The sequence below is a fragment of the Scyliorhinus canicula genome, chromosome 13 (assembly GCF_902713615.1).
Source record: "Scyliorhinus canicula chromosome 13, sScyCan1.1, whole genome shotgun sequence".
In the NCBI taxonomy this organism is placed as follows: domain Eukaryota; kingdom Metazoa; phylum Chordata; class Chondrichthyes; order Carcharhiniformes; family Scyliorhinidae; genus Scyliorhinus; species Scyliorhinus canicula.
Genome location: NC_052158.1, coordinates 26,445,100 through 26,465,972, shown reverse-complemented (window position 1 = coordinate 26,465,972; position 20,873 = coordinate 26,445,100). Strand labels below are relative to the sequence as shown.

At 52.9% G+C, this 20,873-nt stretch overlaps 1 protein-coding gene across 1 annotated transcript in view; it reads right to left on the bottom strand.

Moving 5' to 3' along the window:
* LOC119975761 (phostensin-like) overlaps window positions 1-20,631 on the bottom strand; it is a 48,676-nt gene extending 28,045 nt beyond the window's left edge. Inside the window, exon 1 of the mRNA XM_038815588.1 lies at window positions 17,562-20,631. Within this exon, the coding sequence (XP_038671516.1) occupies window positions 17,562-19,847 (2,286 nt within the window). The 5' untranslated portion in view covers window positions 19,848-20,631. The remainder of the gene's footprint in view (window positions 1-17,561) is intronic.
* Between the last annotated feature and the right edge of the window lie 242 nt (window positions 20,632-20,873).

Below are 20,873 nucleotides of genomic sequence, written 5' to 3'. Positions count from 1 at the left end.
TACACAGACAGTACCCAGTCCAGACTATACCCAGCCCTACACAGACAGTACCCAGTCCAGACTATACCCAGCCCTGCACAGACAGTCCCCAGTCCAGACTATACCCAGCCCTGCACAGACAGTCCCCAGTCCAGACTATTCCCAGCCCTGCACAGACAGTACCCAGTCCAGACTATACCCAGCCCTACACAGACTGTGCCCAGTACAGACTATCCCCAGCCCTGCACAGACAGTACCCAGTCCAGACTATTCCCAGCCCTGCACAGACAGTACCCAGTCCAGACTATTCCCAGCCCTACACAGACAGTACCCAGTCCAGACTATCCCCAGCCCTGCACAGACAGTACCCAGTCCAGACTATTTAGCAATTCTGGCCCCTACAGTGGGCCAGTATGGCACAGGAGCGGCCCACGCTTCTCCAGCTACTGATCCTGGTGTAAACTGGGTGCAGCAGGGTCCATGCATGCGCAGTGGCTCCCTTCAATGTGCCGGCCCCAACGCAGCATGGCGTAGGGCTACAGGGGCTGGCGTGGAAGGAGGCCCCCCAGGCCAAGAGGCGTGCCCACCAATCGGTGGGCCCCGATCACGGGCCAGGCCACATCAGACGCCCCCCCACCCGGGGGTCGTACCCCCCTCCCTCCCCACAGGTCGCCCCCGGACCCTTGAACGCCGAGGTCCCGCCGCCTGACAGCAGGTGTGGACGGCGCCGGCGGGACTCGGGTTTTTTTTAAGACGGCCGCTCGGCCCATCCCGGGCCGAGAATCGGCGGGGGAGCCCCGGAGAGCAGCCCCCGGCTGGCACCATGCCGGCACCAATGGCGCCGAGTCACAGCTCTTTGGAGAACCACGTCCCGATGATTCGTGCCAGTCGCGGGGATTCTCCGGCCCGGCTCTGGACTGAGAGAATCCTGCCCTGGGATTCAATTAAAGGCATCAGTGGCAATCACAGATATGAAACGATGTATGGCTCTGGGAAGGGCAGGTGGAGTTTTAAAGACCTGCATGTGAAATATGTGAATGTTTGAAACCTCTGCAATCCTGTCACTATAATGCTGTAATATAAGTTATCAGTCTTTACAAATAAAACTGATGGGACTCCATGGGCTGTTAAAAAAAAGAGAATGGCGCCGCATGCGTGTCCCCTCAGGCAGATCTGACAGTGCACAGGTCTGGTGCCCACCAGGGAAGAATGTCACCTCCAGACGTCACCACGTTATCCCAGTCCCATCTCGTCCTAACGCCAGCACTCTGTCCCAGGACCAAATTTATTTTTAAAAACAGCAGAGGCTTCCCACCAGAAGTGACGGTGGGAATAGAGTTGAGTGAGTAGCACGGGGGAGGCGGGGGGGACGGGGGACGAGGGGGACACGTGGACAAGGTGAGCTCGGAGAGGGCGTGACAGGAGATGGGGAGCAGGTCACCCACCCGGCAGTACACTGCTGTCGCATGATCCGCGCTTTGGGCGTGAAATCACGGAGGCGAGATTCCTCCATTTTGTAGCTGCCAGCAAGCAACAGGAGTGTGTGAAGAACTGAAGATGGATGAGTTTGTTATTAGGCAGAGAGGGCCAGAGACACAAACAGACCAGGATCTCAGGACTGAATCTGTTGGAGAGAGCTGCTGAGGAGAGTCCAAGTCAGAGCAAAGCAGTGCTGGTGTGAGCTTCAGGGCCTCTGATGAACAATCCATTAAAAAGAAGCTGAAGTCAGGACAAAAATGATTTCTTAAGGTATTGCGTTATTAATTGTGCCCATGAAAATCAGGATGCAAAAACCATGTGTGTTACATACAAGGAAGTACTGGCAAATGAAAGATTAAACTCCTCAAAACTTTAAAGGCATTTTGAAGACGAGTTCGAGGGCAAACCCTTCAATTTTTTTCAAAGGATGCAGAGAGAACTTAAATCGTAAGCTGAAGTCCAAAGCAGAAATGTAACACTGAATGACAGAGCAAGTGAGATCATGAGGACCATGCAGGCTCACCTGTCGCATTAAAGGTAAGCGAAAGTGGTGTGGCATGAGGTTTGGGTGGCATGGGTCGCAAAGGTCAGCCAGTATGGGTCACTAAGTTTGGCTGGCGTGGGTCCAGAAGGATGGCTGGTTGGTAAAAATGGGTCCCAAGCCGAGAAGCTTGAAAAACACAGATATCGCACTTGAGGCGATAGTGATCAAAGGATATGGGGAGAAAGCAGAATCAGGTTACTGAGCTGGATGATAAACCATGACCATGATGAATGGCAGAGCAGGCTCGAAGGGCCGAATGGCTTCCTCCGGTTCCTATTTTCCATGTTTCCATGTAACGGGCAGTTTATTTGATAGAACCCAACGTTAAAACGACCATGGGACCTTCAGAGAGAACGATGGATGATTCCAAAATGCTAACAGGTCCAACAGACTGGTGCTTTTCGAGCAGCAGTTTAAGGCGGGCCAATGTTCACTTAAATTCATCTCAAAGGGGGGGGGGGGGCATGTTGCGCAGTGGTTAGCACTGGGAATGAGGACCCGGGTTCGAATCCTGGCCCCGGGTCACTGTCCGTGTGGAGCCTGCACATTCTCCCCATGACAGGTTAAATTGCCCCTTAATTAGGAAAAAAAAATTGTTACATTCATCTGAAAGGAGGGGGAGGTGGGGCAATGTTTTCTGAAAGTGGTGGCCAGTGCACAGAGCGAGTCTCTTACAGAAGAGCAGCCCACTGGAAAGCTACCCTGGGGGTTTGTATTGTGAGGGGGTGACTTACTGGTGGTTACAGGCTTGTCACTGACGGGGTTACATGCAACGAGGGATATGGGCAAAACTCGAGGGACACGTAAGTGGTACCCGTACTCTGGGAGAATGAAGCAGTTTAAAATAAGCTTTGGCAGGATCTAGTCTCACCAATGACACAGTGGAAGTCCCTCCTGCAAATGAAGCAATGGTCTGTGCATCAGGAAAAACCTGCCCGGATCTTGTTGAACAGGTATGCAGCTGCGAATGTAAAAAGTACAAGAGGGAGACCCCTTTTAAACAGGAGTTGGCAATGCAGCCCAAGTGAACAATGCTCCTGTTTATTTTTCACCCAAGCCTCCGCCCAACTCACTTCATCTCATTTGATCAACACTTTCTTCTTTCTCTTTCGTGTCTATCACTAACTCGCCCTTAAACCCTACGGCTGCATTCACTTCAACAACTCCCTGTGGTAGCAAGTTTCCCCACGCTCATGGCTCTTTGGGGAAAGGAGTTTCTCCCAAAGCCCTGCTGGATTTGTCATCTTGCGTTCCCTCGTCCTGGACTTGCCCATCATTTTTAAACTTATTTATTCTTCACATGGGGATGAAAGAGAAAATGCTGGAAACTCTCAGCAAGCCTGGCAGCATCTGTAGGGAGAGAAAAGAGCTAACGTTTCGAGTCCGATGACCCTTTGCTTTTATCCGTTACATGGGGGTGTGGGGCGTCGCTGGCTGGGCCCATCCCCAAGTGCCCCTTGAACTTAGTGACCTGCTCGGCCATTTGAGAGGGAGTTAAGAGCCAATCACATTGTGGTAGGTCTGGAGTCACACGTAGGCCAGGCCAGGATGTATCCTGGGCTGGAGCGTTTCAGCTATGATGAGAGGTTGGTTAGGCTGGGGTTGCTTTTCTTAGAGCAGAGAAGGCTGAGGGGGAGCCTGATCGAGGTTTACAGAATTATGAGGGATATAGATAGGGTAGATAGGAAGAAACTTAGTAGAGGACTCGCAGCCTGGGGGTATAGATTGAAGGTGAGGGGCAAGAAACGTAGAGGGGATTTGAGGAAAAGCCTTTTTTTCCCACCCAGAGTGTGGTGGGAATCTCGAACTCATTGCCTGAAAGGGTGTTAGAGGACATCCCTGCCTAGTCCCACGGTGGAGAGAAAAGTATCTCGAGTATCTCCACCGTGGGACTAGGTGGGAACCCTCACAACATTTAAGATGAGCACCTGACACGCCACAGCATACAAGGCTGGGGACCGAGTGCTGGGAAATAGGATTGGAATAGATACATTGGGAAAACTCAGTCAGTCCAACAGCATCTATCAGGAGAGAATTAGAGATAGCCTTTGCAGTCCACAGATTCTTTGTCAGATCTCTTCATCAGAGTTGCTACTTTTTGGTGCAGTCTCTACATTCTCCCTCCTTTCAGTTTTGATGAAGAGTCCGCGGACTCGAAACGTTAACTCTGCTTCTCTCTAATTTGCTCCGGTGAGGGACAGGGCAGGGAAGTTGGTGGTGGCTCCGGATCGGATTAACAAGGTCTTTGAGAAATCTTATGAGGGATTGTACGGGTCAGAGCCACCCGGGGGAGACCGGGAGATGCAGGAATTTCTAGATGGGTTGGAGTACCCAAGGCTAGGGGAGGGGGACAGGGCTACATTAGAAGGAGCGATAGTGGAGCAGGAGATAAAAGATGCGATTGGGAGGACGCAGTTGGGGAAGGTGACAGGGCCGGATGGGTTTCCGGAGGAATATTATAAAAATTTCAAGGATAAGCTGGCACCCCTGATGGTGGGGATGTTTGAAGAGGCGATAGGGAAGTGGGTGTGGTCACAAACTTTGGGGCAGGCATTGATTTCACTGTTGCTAAAAAAAGGTAAGGAGTGTGGGTCGTACAGGCCACATCACTTCTGAATGTGGACGCAAAAGTAATGGCGAAGGTACTGGTGGGTAGGCTGGAGGAGTGCCTCCCAAAGGTGATGGGTGAAGATCAGACGGGGTTCGTGAGAGGGAGGCAGCTGTTTTCAAACGTTAGAAGGGTATTGAACGTCATTATGGCACCGGCAGAGGGTAAGGATACAGAGGTGGTTGTGGCATTGGACGCTGAGAAGGCGTTTAACTGGGTTGACTGGGTAGAATGGGGGTACTTGATGGCAGTTCTGGAGCGGATGGGAATTGGACCAAGATTTGTGAACTGGGTAAAGTTACTATACAAGGAGCCGAGGGCGAGTTTTCGCACGAACAGCATCAGCTCGAGATACTTTCTCTCCACCGTGGGACTGGGCAGGGATGTCCTATGTCCCCCCCTGCTGTTTGCACTCGTGATTGTGCCATTGGCCATCGCATTAAGAAGTTTGGGGGTATGGAAAGGAATTGTGTGTGGGGGGGGGGGGGGATAAAGTATAGGGTGTCCTTGTATGCCGATGACTTGCTGTTATACGTGATGGAACCGAGTGTGTCGATAGGGGGAGTATTGGAGCTGCTTCGAGTGTTTGGGTCTTTCTCGGGGTACAAACTAAATCCAGACAAGAGCGAGTATTTAGTGGTGTCTCGGCCGGGGGTGGGGGCAGGGGTGGGGGGGCTGCCATTCCGTAGGGAAGGGACTCACTTAAGGTACCTGGGGGCGCAGGTTGCCCGGGAGTGGTGGGGGGGGGGCTCTGTGGGTACAACATTTCTAGTTTGTTGGGGAGTGTGAAAGCTGATCTGGCAAGGTGGGATGGTCTCCCTCTGTCACTGGCGGGTCGGGTACAGGAGGTTAAAATGAACGTGTTGCCACGGTTTCTGTTTATTTTTCAAAGACTGCCGATTTTCCTGCCAAAGGCTTTTTTCAGAGAGATTGAGGGAATTATTATTTTGTTCATATGGGGAGGGAAGGTGGCCAGAGTGAGGAAGGTGCTGCTACAGAGCGGAAGGCAGGCAGGGGGTTTGGGTCTTCCGAACCTGATGTTCTACGACTGGGCGGCGAATGTGGAGAAGGTGCAGAGCTGGGTCAGAGGGGTTGATTCCCAGTGGGTCAGAATGAAGGAGAGTTTGTGCAGGGGGTCGGGACTGAAAGCACTAGCAACAGCGCCGCTCCCGTTAGCCCCGGGGAAATACTCAGGGAATCCGGTAATAATAGCTTCATTGAGAATTTGGAGGCAGTTTCGCCAACACTTTGGGTTGGGGGCAGGGTCAAGGGAAATGCCGATTCGGGGGAACCACAGATTTGAGCCAGGGAAGTGGGATGGAAATTTTCAGAAATGGGAGAAGAAGGAGATTAAGACACTAAAAGATTTGTTTCTAAGGGGTCGGTTTGCAGGATTGAAGGAGCTGGAAGCGAAGTATGGGCAGGAGAAGGGGGAAATGTTTAGATACATGCAGGTTCGAGATACTGCCAGAAAGGTGATACAGAGCTTCCCGGAGGAACCAGCCTCCACATTGCTGGAGGAGGTGCTGACGACTGGAGGACTGGAGAAGGGGGTAGTGTCGGCGGTTTACGGAGCTATTTTGGAAGGGGAGAAGGCACCACTGCAAGGGATCAAAGCAAAGTGGGAGGAAGAGTTGAGAGAGGTTATAGAGGAGAAGGTCTGGTGTGAGGTGCTCAGGAGAGTGAACACCTCCACCTCGTGCGCGAGGTTGGGTCTGATACAGCTGAAGGTGGTATACAGAGCGCACCTCACGAGGGCGAGGATGGGCTGATTCTTTGAAGTAGATGTGTGTCAACTTTGCGGGGGGGGGGGGGGGGGGGGGGGGGGGGGGGGGGGGGCTAATCACGTTCCTATGTTTTGGTCCTGTCCAAAGCCAGAGGAGTACTGGAAGGAGGTTTTTAGGGTAATTTCTAAAGTGGTGCACGTGAAACTGGACCCGGGTCCCCGGGAGGCCATATTCGGGGTGTTGGACCAGCCAGGGTTGGAAACGGGTGCAGAGGCAGATGTAGCCTTCGCCTCGTTGATCACCCAAAGGCGGATCCCGTTGGGTTGGCGAGCAGCCTCTTCACCCTGTGCCCTGGCGCGGCGGGGAGACCTGTTGGAATTCTTCATTCTTGAGAAGGTTAAGTTTGAACTGAGGGGAAGGATGGAGGGGTTCTACAATTCATGGGCATGATTCATTATGCACTTTCAAGAACTGGATAACATCGAACATTAGTGGGGGGGGGGGGGGGGGGGCTGTGTGTGTTAATGGTGTCTATGGGTGATTCCTGATTCCTTTTTGTCATTTGTTTGTGTGAACATGCGGGCTAATGTTTGGGGTTTGGTGTGAGGATGGGATCGTTGTTATTGATATGGGGATTGACATACCTGTTACTGAATATTGTTTATTGTTGTTGGGTGTAAATTTGGGAGAAAATGTGAAAAAGGAGGAGAATAAAAAATATTTAAAATAAAACTCTGCTTCTCTTCTGATAGACGCTGGCAGACCTGGCTGAGCCTTACCAGCATCCTCGGTTCTTGTTTCAGATTCCAACATCCACAGTCCTTTGCTTACTTTAAAATGGATGTGCTTGGTGGTCGGCACAGAGAAGATGGGCCGAAGGGCCTCGATCTGCGCTGTTAAACTCTATGACTGGGTAAGGGAAGCAGATTTCCTTCCCTAAAGTGACATTGGTGAACCAGACGGGTTTTACCAACAGTAAACGATAGTTTCATGGTCACCATTACTGACATGAGGATGGTGAATCTGTGGAACGGATTACCCCAGAAGGCTGTGGAGGCCAAATCACTGAGTGTCTTTAAGACAGTGATAGATAGGTTCTTGATTTAGAAGGGGATCAGGGGTTACGGGGAGAAGGCAGGAGAATAGAGATGTGAAACATATCTGCCATGATTGAATGGCGGAGCAGACACGATGGGCTGAATGGCCGAATTCTGCTCCTATGTCTTATGGTCTTATATTATCTATTTGTCTTGCATGAAAAATCTGTCTCATCCAGCCTGGAATATATTCAATGACACAGCAGTCTGCACTGATGTCTGGGCTAGAGAATTCAAAAGATTTATGATCCTCTGACAGAAGGAATTCCTCCTCATCTCTGTCTGAAATGGGCCACCCCTCCTTATTTTGAAACTGCCCACATAGTCCTAGATTCCAAACTAGAAGAAACATCCTCTCAACATCTACCCTCAGAATCTATATGTTTCTTGCACCCTTTGAAACTCTGGAGAGTATAAACCCAGTTTCTCAATCTCTCCTCATAAGACACCCTCGCCTTCCCAGGGATTAGTCTGGTGGACGTCCGTTGCACTTCCACTGCGTCAGGTTTCACCTTCCTTCGATAAGGAGACTAAAACCGCGCACAATGCTCCAGGTGTGGTCTCATCGGGGCTCTGTACAACTGAGGGAAGACATCTTTTTTCCGGTACTCAGCAAGGGCGGCACGTTAGCACAGTGGTTAAGACAGTTGCTTCACAGCTACAGGGTCCCAGGTTTGATTCCTGGCTTGGGTCACTGTCTGTGCGGAGTCTGCACATCCTCCCCGTGTGTCTGTGTTGGTTTCCTCTGGGTGCTCCGGTTTCCTGCCACAGTCCAAAGATGTGCAAGTTAAGTGGATTGGCCATGATAAATTGCCCTGAGTGTCCAAAAAAGGTTGAGTGGGATTACTGGGTTACAGGGATGGTGTGGAGGTGTGGGCTTGGATGGGGTGCTCTTTCCAATGTCCTGGTGCAGACCTGATGGGCCAAATGGCCTCCTTCTGCAGTAATGGCCTCCGAATGGCCTCCTTCTATGATTCTATGATTTGCTCCACATGTCCAAATTGTTTATATGGACTGTGAACCTTCTGGTATTCCACCAGAAACAGCCTGTCACATAAACAAACAAACACAGGAGTAGGAGCCCCTTAAGCCTCAGGGGCTCCGGGCAATGTGAAGGCGTGGCCAGCGGCGGCGCAGCGATGAGAACCAAGAACGCTCGAGAGGCCAGGCTTAGACGATCGCAGATATGTGGCAGGGTTGTGGGCTTGGGGAACGAAACAGAGATGGGGGATGGGCAAGAGTGTGGGAGGCATTTGAAAGCAGGCCTGTGGGATTGACACCCTTTCGCCGCCTCCCTCGCCACCCGCAACCCAACACACACGCCAAACTGCTCCCACCCCATCAGGACTGCATCAGTAACGGAGGCCGAGATCCGTGAGCTCCTGGGCACAGGCATTGCGAGAACAAGGGGGAACTGGGCCTATATAAAATGGCTGGAGCCTCTTAAGAGACTGGAACAAGCAAGGCCGAAAGTATTGGGGCCTTTGGAATGAAGGAGTTGAACAAGGCCCCGGCTTCTTTATTTTCAACACAGTAAGATCACCATGATGTATGTGTCATCATGCAAAACTCTCGCCCACAAGCCAGGGAGAGCAATGACAAAATAATCGGTTACATTCTTCTCTTCCAGGTCATGACCAAATCCAGAAATACCACTGTTCCCCCAGACCAATGAATCATCTTGTCTGCGTTTCACAATCTTTTCTCAAACCCAAATTGAATACCAAAATGATACAGCGCAGGAGGTTATTCGGCCCATCAGGCCCGCCCTGCCCCTTCAACAGAGCAATCCAGTAAGTCCGTTTCCCTCACTGCTCTTTCCCCACAGCCTTGCGCCTTTTAAAACATTTTCACTTCAAGGGCGGGATTTAGTTAAACGGGAAGACAGTCCCACAGCGAGTGTGTTTAGCCCTAAGCAGCGAGAGACACCGCTATTAAATGTCACTTGGGTTAGATAGGGGGCCTCAGTGTGGAACGCCAGCCCTGGCACACATGGCCCCATTTGCTGCACTGAGGAACTCTGCTTGCCGGAACTCCCGAGTGTAGCAAGAGATCGGGTCGCCATTTTTTAATCTCTGAAGCCCCCCGCACAAAAGCTCCAAGTCACTATGAGGCCCCGACCCACCCCCCAAACACCTGCACAGGGGAATCCCGGCCCAATCGCCTCCACGTGAAAGATGCCAGCTTGGCAGTGCCCTGCCAGCTGGCAGTGCCACCTGGGCACCTTGGCAGTGGTGCCAGGCTGGCAGTGCCAGAGTGCTCAGGTAGCACCAGCAGTGTCACCCTGCCCAAAGGGCCTACACCTAGGGGCCTCCGATCCCCTGGGAGACCCCAATAAGTGCCGTTCCTTTTGCCCCTTGTTTGTGGAGACCAGTGCTGAATGGCACTCGCCAGCGGTCTCCGAGGGGGAGGGAATAGATCCCAAAGCCTCTCGTGCCTCGGGAAACTTCTGGGATACTAGTCGTCACGCTCCAATATGCAGATTTTCCAAAAGGTGATCCCGCACACAATGGGCGGGATTGACGGCTCAGCGTCTCATGAGTTTGCGTGAGATCTCGCGAGACTTTGCGAGCCAGGTCGATCCCGGGAGCGGGGTCTCCCGGCTTGTATCGGCCACATTGTACCGCAGCAAACTGCTTTTCGGGCTCGGCGTGGCTGTTCGATCGCACCCCAAGTATTTATCCGATTCGGAAGCTGCATCTTGAACCTGCTTTCACCACCCTTTCAGACAGCGGAATATCTCGCCGAATCGTCTCCCTCCAGATTATTATTTTTTTTGGCCTTAAACCTGTGCCCTCTGATTACCGACTCGTGCTGTCAATGGAAACAGCTCCCCCCCCTCCCCGCCCCCGCCCTGGACTACTCCAGTAAAACCCCTCACAATTCTGAGCTCCCCGGTTAAATTTCCTCACATTTCCTTAAATTTCCCTTCGTTCTCAGAGTTACCTTCTCCACTCTCTCCATGTCACTGATCCCCAACCCTATGCCGGTTAACCTCCAATCTGCATTGCCACACAAGGACTATGCTCAAGCACTCACTCGTCTTTCTGGGGGCCATTTTTGCTTTTCTTTTTGGGCGAACCGTGGCTGGGGCATTTTCCAGCTGGGGTTTCCCGGTCACTCTCAGGCCTGCCGTTCAGTCACACACAAAATAAAACAACTCCTGTTTCCACAGGAAATCCCCCTTCCCACAGCAGTCACTTCCCGATTCCACCACTTGGTCGCTCGGAATATAGTGGAGATTTATAACCACTCACACACACACACATACACACTCCCCCATCCTGCCTCCATTTGAAGGCTGCTAGATGCCCTGTATGTATAAATTTCAATGCTTACACTAAAAGCAAGATACTCAAAATTGGCACACTTCAGCCCAAATGGCCAGCCCGTGGCTCACTGGGAAGCACGCCCGCCTCCCAGTCAGAAGATTGCAGGTTCAAGTCCCAGTCCTGGTGGGATTTTGCGGCCCATCTCTTCCAGTCCAGCCGAGGCCGGGTGAACTGGCGCTGCCGTTGAGCCTTGCAAATTGCTATTGACTACGAGCCGTGAAGAACGGTTGGTGGCTCATGGTGAGCTGCCTCTGTCCGGGGAAAACTCCGGGGAGGGCGGAGGACTCCGGCCTTGAGACCCAGGCTGAGGGTGCGCTGCATTGCCAGACGTGCTGCCTGTTGATTGAGGCTTTAGGCCCCGTGCAAGAGGATGTGCACATTCCAACCATCACGGGCTGAACGAGGCCTGTGAAGCCCGGGGCAGCTATTGAAAAGGCTCAATGGGGAAAGAATTCCCTCCTCCTCCTTCACCTAGGGAATCTGGATATCCCTGCTCAGTGAACCAGTTGTGGCTACTTTGTCCAATGTTTTTATTTTCTTTATAAATTTAGAGAACCAATTCATTTTTTCCAATTAAGGGGCAATTTAGTGTGGCCAATTCACCGACCGTGCACATCTTTTGGGGGCGAGACCCACGCAGCTTGTCCAATGTTTTTAAGGCAAAGCTGGATAGATTTTTCAATAGTAAAGGAATTAAGGGTGAGCGGGCAGGTAAGTGAAACTGAGTCCACAAAAAAGATCAGCCATGATCTTATTAAATGGCAGAGCAGGATCGAAGGGCAGATGGCCTACTGCTGCTCCTAGTTCTTATGTCCCAGAATGCATCGGAGAGCAGGCAAACCCGCCTCGGGCTGTCAGCACCAGGGAATGTTTGACATGAAATGTTGATGTGCATTGTAACCTGTAATGGCAAGTGCAGTGAGGCACCTCAGACACAGTGTCGAAAGAGGCAGACCTGTATTATACTTTATGTTTAGGTCAAACTTGAACTGCTATGTAACGCACTTTGAAAAAGCTGACGAATAAGATACAATTTTTGCGGTGGGGGGGGGGGGGAATGAAGTAAAGAATGCCGTTTTGAAGAAGGGGAGTTTTCTGCTGGTGTGCCGGTTAATATCTATCCCTCAAACAACGCCCCGAAAGCAGATGATCAGGTTGTTGCTGTTTGTGGGGCCTCGGTTGTGTGAGAAATATCTGTGGCATTCCCTCTCGAGTCAGATGTGCCTCTTTGCCTGGTGCAGCCACTTTTGGCATGTCACAAAAGGCGCTACAGAAATGCAACTTCTCCCTTAATTTGTGTTTGATTGTCTTCTGCAAAATGCAAAACAATGTTTGTTTCCTCACAAACACCCTCTTGGCATAAATCTGGCTGGGAAAAATGGCACACAGCTCGGGATTGGATGCTGGTGAGGGTGGGGCTGGCGATTGAGGGGGGGGGGGGAGGGGGGGTGGTCATTGAACATGTGAAGACCCCCCAGCCCACTTCCCAAGGCAGAGTCTTTGAATATTTTTAAAGGTAGAGTTGGATAGATTTTTGACAAGAGATGGTGTTGGGTTGTTGGCTGGGCTGGGGAGGAGAGCGGGGGCGCCGGGGGGCAGATTATTCAGGGAGGTAGGTGGGAATGCCGAGTTGAGTTTTAAATTATATCAGGCAAAAGACGTGCAGGTTAGGTGGATTGGCCATGCTAAATTGCCCCTTGGTGTCCAAAAGAGTAGGTGGGGTTACTGGGTTACAGGGATAGGCTGGAGGCGTGGGCTTAGGTGGACTGCTCTTTCCAAGGGCCGGTGCAGACTCAATGGGCTGAATGACCTCCTTCTGCACTGTAAATTCTATGATTCTATGGTTCTATGAATGGCGGAACAGGCTTGAGGGGCTGAGTGGCCTACTCCTACCTCTAATTCGTGCAATTGCAATCGGGTCTATCATCTCAGGTTGACACCCATCGACGCTCAAAAAAAGCAGGAAAGTGAAGGAGGCTGTTCATGGCAGGGAAGGCTGAGGATATGGACCTGCTCCGTGTACAAAATTGAGAGGGACATAGATATGGCCAATGCAGACACGATGGCCAAAGGGCCCCTTGCTGTGCTGTAAAACCCAATGGCTCTATGACTCCTTCAAGCCTGCTCCACCATTTAATTAGAAATCACAGTTGATCTGCATCAACCTTTGTTCATCTGTCTTCACCCCCTTACCCTTTGGGCAGCATGGTAGGACAGTGGTTAGCACTGCTGCCTCACAGCTCCAGGGACCCGGGTTCGATTCCAGCCTTGAGTGACTGTCTGTACAGAGTCTGCACTTTCTCCCCCATGTCTGCGTGGGTTTCCTCCGGGTACTCCGGTTTCCCCCCACAGTCCAAAGCTGTGCAGGTTTGGTGGATTGGCTATGCTAAATTGCCCCTTAGTGTCCAGGTTAGGTGGAGTTGTGGCAAGAGGGCCTAGGTAGGGTGCTCTTTCAGAGGGTTGGTTCAGACTCGAAGGGCCAAATGGCCTCCTCTTGCACTGTAGGAATTCTATGATTCTACAAATTCTACGATACCTCTGCAGAAGCACAAAGTTCAAGCGATCTCAATGGTCAAAGCGCCAATTACTTTTTTAAAAAACCCTACATCTGGCTCAACAGAGGAAAGATTACGGGTAAAATATCTCATTTTGGGACAGGCACCGGATTGTGGCGACTAGGGGCTTTTCACAGTAACTTCATTGCACTGTTAAAAGTAAGCCTACTTGTGACAATAAAGATTATTATTTGCAAGAACCTTTGTGTGAAAAATCGCCTCTCGATTTTGCGCCTGCATGACCTGACACTCACTCAAAGATTATATCCCTGTCACTATTAATTCTCTCCCCTCCCCCAGTGAGGGGAAATAGTTTCTCCAAATCTAATCTACTGAACACCTTTAACAGTTTAAATACCTCGATCAGATCGTTCTTCACTCTGATTCACATGGGGGAATACCAAGTATATTCAACACGTCCTCATCATTTAACCCTCTCTGTTCCTGGGTCATTCTGTACACTGATGTGCTGCTGAAACACTTCTCTATGTTTCTAAATCACCTCCAGATCCACTCCCATGCTCCACCAACAACTCAACATGTCCCAAAATGTAGCTGTTCCCCCAATGCAGAAAAGAAAATGGTTGTGGTGGTTGGAGGTCAGTCATCTCAGCTCCAGGACATCACTGCAGAAGTTCCTCAGGGCAACCATCCCAGGCCCAACCATCATCAGCTGCTTCATCAATGACGTTCCTCATGTCAGGAGGTCTGATTTGGGGATGTTACTGATGACTGCACAATGTTCAGTACCATTTGTGACTCCTCAGACACTGAAGCAGTCCATTCCCAACTGCAGCAAGACCTGAACAATATCCAGGCTGGGCTGACAAGTGGCAAGTTACATTCGCTCCACACAAGTGCCAGGCAATGACCATCTCCGACAAGAGAGGACCTAACCATTGGCCCTTGACATTCAATGGCATTATTATCGCTGAATCCCCAACAATCAACATTCTGGGGGGGTTACCATTGACGAGAAACTGAACTGGACTTGCCACATTAATACTGTGGCTGCAAGTGCAGGTCAAAGGTTAGGAGTCCTGCAGTGAGTAACTCACCTCCTGACTCCCCAAAGCCTGTCCACCACCTCCAAGGCACAAGTCAGGAGTATGATGAAATACTCCCTATTGCCCGGATGAGTGCAGCTCTAACACTCAAGAATCCTGACACCATCCAGGACAAAGTAGCCCACTTAATTGGCACCCCTTCCACACACAGTCAATCCCTCCACTACAGACAAACAGTGGCAGCCGTGTCTACCAACTACAAGATGCACTGCAGGAATTCACAAAGCCTTAGACAGCACCTTCCAAACCCATGACCACTACCATATAGAAGCTCAAGAGCAGCAGATACCTGGGAACCCCATCACCTGGAGGTTCCTCTCCAAGCCAACCACCATCCTGACTTGGAAATATATCGCCGTTCCTGCATTTTCGCTGGGACAAAATCCTGGAACTCCCTCCCTATCAGCACAGTGTGTGTACCTATGGCACATGGCATGGAGCTATTCAAGAAGGCTGCTCACCACCAACTTCTCAAAGGCAATTAGTGATGGGGAGCAAACGCTGGCCTAGCCAGCAATGCCCACATCTCAAAAACAAATTTTTAAAAAATCCTCAGGCTGGTTGTGGAATCGAGGTCTCCCTCCGTCCACTGCTCCAATCTCCGCTGGCTCTTCGCCTCGTGTGATTCCTTCCATTCCGTTCATTCCACTAATCCGTCACAGTGCTTTCAGCAGCCGAAGCTCTGCTGCCTGGAACCACTGAGCAAGTTACTGAGCTTACGGAAGAGCCAATCGACGCCACTTTCTGGTTGCCCACTACCTTTTTCGCTAGTCCCAGGTTAAAATGTTGGGAGTGAGTCTCGCCAGGGATGAGGAGGCTGCACAAGCGGAGATGAATAATAAGATGACATAACAATTGTGGAGCGAGTGAGAGGGAAGGGGGGGTGGGTTAAATTGATGGCCTGATTTCCAGTTCACGGCCTAATCACTCTCTCTCAAGATGTCCCACATTTTATTGGCCGCGGAGTACCCTCCCTGTCACCCAACCTTCACAAGGCTAATTGACCGGCACTCCTGCTGATAGACCGTGAATTGGCTTGATTGTTCCTGCTGAAATAGTAGGGGCCGGTAATGTGTGGACCGTGCACTTCCGATCCGCTACCCCTTACCCTGCCGAAATTTGGATTATCCCAGCCTATATCGGCCATTCCTTCACTGTCGCCGGAGCTCCCCTCCACTAACAGCACAGGTAAGTGTCCCCACACCACACGGGGCTTCAGCGGCTCACCACCATCTTCCTGAGGGCAATTAGGGGACGTGATGACGTAGTCATCTGGACTAGTAACCCAGAGACCCAGGCTGACGTTCAAACCCCAACACAGCAGCGGCTGGAATTTAAATTCAGTGAATAAATCTGGAATTGAAACGTTAGTTTCAGCGACGGTGACCATGAAAATATCAGCGATTGTTGTGAAAACCCGTCAGCCCGTCAATGTCTCCTTTGGGGGAAGGAAATCTGCCGTCCTTACCCGGTCCGGCCTACGTGTGACTCCAGACCCCCACAACAATGTGACTAACTCCTCAGCGCCCCTGCGAAATGGCCGCGCGAACCACTCAGCTCAACGAGCAATTAGGGATGGGCAACAAATGCTGGCAACACCCCACATCCCCATGAACAAATTAAAACAAAAACCCCTTGCCCTCTCACTACTTTCTCTCTGTTCGGTTAAAAAGCCCCCCCCCCCCACCGAATCTAACCCCCCATCACCAATCACTTCCCCAAACCAGTTCCCCCAATTCCGTGTTTCAGTTTCTCTTCCGATTCCCCAGCAAAGACACGCTGTAAACGCGGCTGCCGAAAATGAGAACTGTCCATCGCGGGAATGTGGAATGCAATCTAAAACCCGCATTTGCCATTCCCCCATCGCGTCTATAGACTGCAGGGTAAACACACATCACTGCCCTTCCCCAATCGCATCTACAGACGACAGTGTAAATAATAATCCGTCTGCCGCACGGCAAGGTCACAGGGACTCTGGTGGAATTTGTACAAGCGGAACAGAAAAGTAGATGGCTCTTTCTTTCTCTCTCAGTCTTACTTTGGGTCTGCTGCACCACAGATTTACAAGAGGCACAAAAGGGGGTAGTGTCCCACCAAGTATCCTCACACGAACTGGACGGCATCTATAATACATGGAACCATGCCGAGGTATGCAGCAGCACATTAATATCTGATTACAACAGACACATGAACAGCCCCAGCGACAGAGTCTATCCAGCTGTTAGCAGGGAAATGAGCGTTGAGAGTATGGCAGAGCCACATTCATTCACTGAAGAGAGAGGGAGAATGGCCAGAGAGAGAGAGAGCGAGAGGAGGGGGGGGGGGGGAGAGAAAGAGAGAGGGGTAGAAGAGTGAGCAGAGAAAGTTACTGGAAGGGGTCAGACGGGAGATAAGCCACAGCAGAATAAACTTGAATTTACGTAGCATCTAGCACATCGGCAGGGCATCCCCAAGTAAATCATCATTAATTAACGTAATTCCTTCTGAAGTTCAGCTCGTGTTGGCAAACACGGCAGTGACTTTGCACAGAGATTATCCCACTAAGGGAGAGAAGGGGGTGAACGGAGGGAGAGAAAGGTAGAAAGAGAGGGGATGGTGGGCGCACACAGCAGGGAAAGTAATTAAGACAGAGAGGGGGAGAGCGGTGTACAAACACACACACATACACTGACAGATATATGCTGGTTGAGGGGCTGGTTTAGCACACTGGGCTAAATCGCTGGCGTTGAAGGCAGGCCAGCAGCACGGTTCAATTCCTGTACCAGCCTCCCCGAACAGGCGCCGGAATGTGGCGACTAGGGGCTTTTCACAGTAACCATTTGAAGCCGACTTGTGATAATAAGCGATTTTCATTTCATTTTACATATGCACACAAACGTGCATGCGCGAACACAAACATATGCAGCCAAACACACACACAGGACACACACAAAACATACATGTGTACAGATGTGCACATACCTTTGCAGCCAGACAGGAAAGAGAAGGAGAGAGAAAGACAATCTTTCAATGGATGAAACAGTGTTGTTTAGCAATGTCACCCCAAATGACACTACCCTGAGCTGCAGGGTTGTCACTCCCTGAACCCATTTGGCTGCTCCGAGGACAGTACGGCTACCCATCCCCACCCTGCATGCGGACCCTGTCACCAGGTTCCCTGCTGTGTCTCTTACCTTTCCTCGACTGCCACTCGTCTTTACCAGGCACGACCGTTGCAGGGTCAAGTAGCCGCCAATCACCTGGATCTCCTCAACCGTCGGGTACCGTTTCTTCGTCGTGGCCCCGGCAGCCGGCTGCGATAACGCCAATGTGGCCATGCCATTCTCCACTGTCGCCACACCCGTGGTTGGGGTCCTGTTGGTCGCCATCTTGCGAGGGTTGATGGTGATCGTCTTGCCCGATTTCCGTTGTGGGCCCGCAGGCCGGCCTGCCCGGGTGCTGGACACCGGTGGGCTCTCACTTCCTGCTGGCGTGCCTTCCCTCGGCCGCGCCTGGGTCCAGGTTCCTTTCCGCACCTGCCCACCGGCAGCCTCTATCTCCGGGGTGCTTTGCTGCGCCAGGGGTTCACCACCACCACTAATGGCTGGGGAGGCCTGAGCTGCCCCCTCCGATCGGTTGAAGAGACTGCTGCTGGCTCTGACGCCGAAGGTTGGAAGCCTCACTTCCTCTGGGCTGGCTGCTGGAGTCCGGGCTGGGCCCACAGAGGGAGGCTTGATGCTGTACAACCGGCTCATGCTGGGATCCCATTCAGCTTCCTTCCCAGCAGCGACTGGCCCTTGGTGAAGCTCGGGGAGCGGAGGCCTCTCCGGGCCTAGATCAGCCTGCTGGTCTCGGGAGCCATTGTCTGTGTCTCTCTGGTTGGGTGCAGCAGAAAGGCAGGAAACGGCAGCATCAGAAGCAGCAGCTGTGGCAGTGAAACAGACTGGGGCCTGCTCGCCACAGGAAGAGGAAGCCGTGCTGTCAGGCTGCGGTTTGAGAAGGCTGCTGGTTGCTGAGTTGCCAGGTCGGGAGGAGGCAAAGGCCGCAGCCTCCTGCTCCGGTGGATGCTCCTGTCTGCAGTGGGGGACAACGGCAAAGGATTTTTTGGAGTGGGCCCTCAGTTCGGCCGGAGCCTGGGCCTCCAGAGCCGGGCCCGGCTTAGTTTCCGCAATGTAATCGAGGCTGTTGGGGGCCAGCGGCCTCTCCTTCTGGCCAGGGTCAGCTCTCGGCTGCTGTTCAGCGGACCGGGAGTCTTCGGCATTCGACACGGGCCTCTCCAGGGATAATGCCCTTGCAGGCTTGGCAGCAGACATAGCAGCCGGCTGATCAGCAGTGTCGCCGGTCTTGCCCTGGTCATCAAACTGGCATAGCGTGGCTTGGATGGGAGCCCCTGGGGTTCCTTGACTGGGCCCGGTTGTATCCCGTGCAGGGAGAGCAGACAGGCCCTGATTTAGATCCCCTCCCTCAGGGAGCAGGTGAAGGGAATCGGCCCCCTTGACCTCTCGCGTCCTGGCTCCCACTGACTGGGCCTCAAAGTGGTTGCAGAAGGTCGCTACCGTCTGTGGCGTGGGTGGGCAGGGCCTCGCCTCTGTGCTGCTGCATCGCTGGATGGCCACCAGGGGCGGGGAGGGTGAGCGGGTGAAGCGCCTGCGTCCTTGCCGGGCGGCTGCATTCCTGCTGCTCTGGGCACTGGTGCGGGACGAACACTCAATAATGTTCTCGGTGCTGCGAGAACGGGTGGGCCGTGGGTGTCCTCCGGCACCCCCCCTCTGGCCGAACCTGAACAGCAGCCGGCTGACCCTCCCCTGCCTGGAGACCTCCTGCTCCTCCTCAGCCTCCTCTCCTTCCCTCGCTGTCTCAAAAGTGTTCAGATCCTCCACACTCCTGCTTAAGGAGGATTGGATGTGAAGCTGGCCTGCCTCTGGCTTCATGGATGGGCCATTCATGGTCTCCTGTTTCCCCTGGTTCTCCAGGCACTCGGGAACAAACTCAGCGATGGTGATGTTGTCTGCCCGGTGGGTTGTCTGCTCGATCACTTGGCAACTGCAAAGGGGCTGCTCCTGCTCAGGGAGGGCCTCCTTCCTCTGTTTCTCCTGCTGAATGAAGTGGTTCTGGTACAGGGGGCTGATGTTCTCTTGCAGGACAACTCCCTCCCTCGCCTTGGCATCACAGGCCTCAGGCTCCAGGCCGGAAGGTTGCTTGATCCCTTCGGCCTCTGCACTGCCACCTGGGTCCGAAGGGCCATTAGGCCAGGCCTGAGACTCGACCAGTCCCCCACCGGACACCAGTCCCTCGGCCGGGCTTTGTGACTGTGAGGAACCCGAGCACAGTCTGGCTCGCCTCCTCTCAATTATCTCCCTCTTCCAGGCCGGCATCCTGGCCAGCCTCTCCAGCTCTTCCTGCTCCCTGCGTCTGCCCTCTTCCTCGTCTCTCCGTTTCCTCTCCAGGAGCTGAACCTTCCACTGGGGCAGGGTCGACATCCTGAAACTTTCCCTCACCCCCTTGGCCAGGCCCACTTGTGGATGGAGTGCAAACAGGATGCCCCACCACCCACCCACCCACTACCACCACACAACCACTGCTGCCTCCCTTCCCAAAGTCTCACTTGGAAATTGATGGACTCTCAAGGACACCAGCCTTCGGACATCGCTGTAAGGGACAGTCCCGGATCAACGCACCCAGATCCCATGCTAATATATTCATCCTTATTCCCAAATGGCAAATCCCACATCCTGATACACCCGGACCCTCACACTCAGCACTGCACACTCACACCCAGCACTTCACACCCAGCGCTACACACCCAGACCCTCACATCCAGCACTACACACCCGGACCCTCACACTCAGCACTGCACACCCGGACCCTCACACCCAGCACTGCACACTCACACCCAGCACTGCACAGCCGGACCCTCACACCCAGCACTGCACACCCGGACCCTCACACCCAGCACTACACACCCGGACCCTCACACCCAGCACTACACACCCGGACCCTCACACCCAGCACTACACACCCGGACCCTCACACCCAGCACTACACACCCGGACCCTCACACCCAGCACTGCACACTCACACCCAGCACTGCACAGCCGGACCCTCACACCCAGCACTGCACACCCGGACCCTCACACCCAGCACTACACACCCGGACCCTCACACCCAGCACTGCACACCCGGACCCTCACACCCAGCACTGGACACCCGGACCCTCACACCCAGCACTGGACACCCGGACCCTCACACCCAGCACTGGACACCCGGACCACACCCAGCACTAACACCGGACCCTCACACCCAGCACTACACACCCGGACCCTCACACCCAGCACTACACACCCGGACCCTCACACCCAGCACTGCACACCCGGACCCTCACACCCAGCACTACACACCCGGACCCTCACACCCAGCACTACACATCCGGACCCTCACACTTAGCACCTCACACTCGAACCCTCACACCTTGTACCAGATGTCCTTACCTCACACTCAGCTCCATC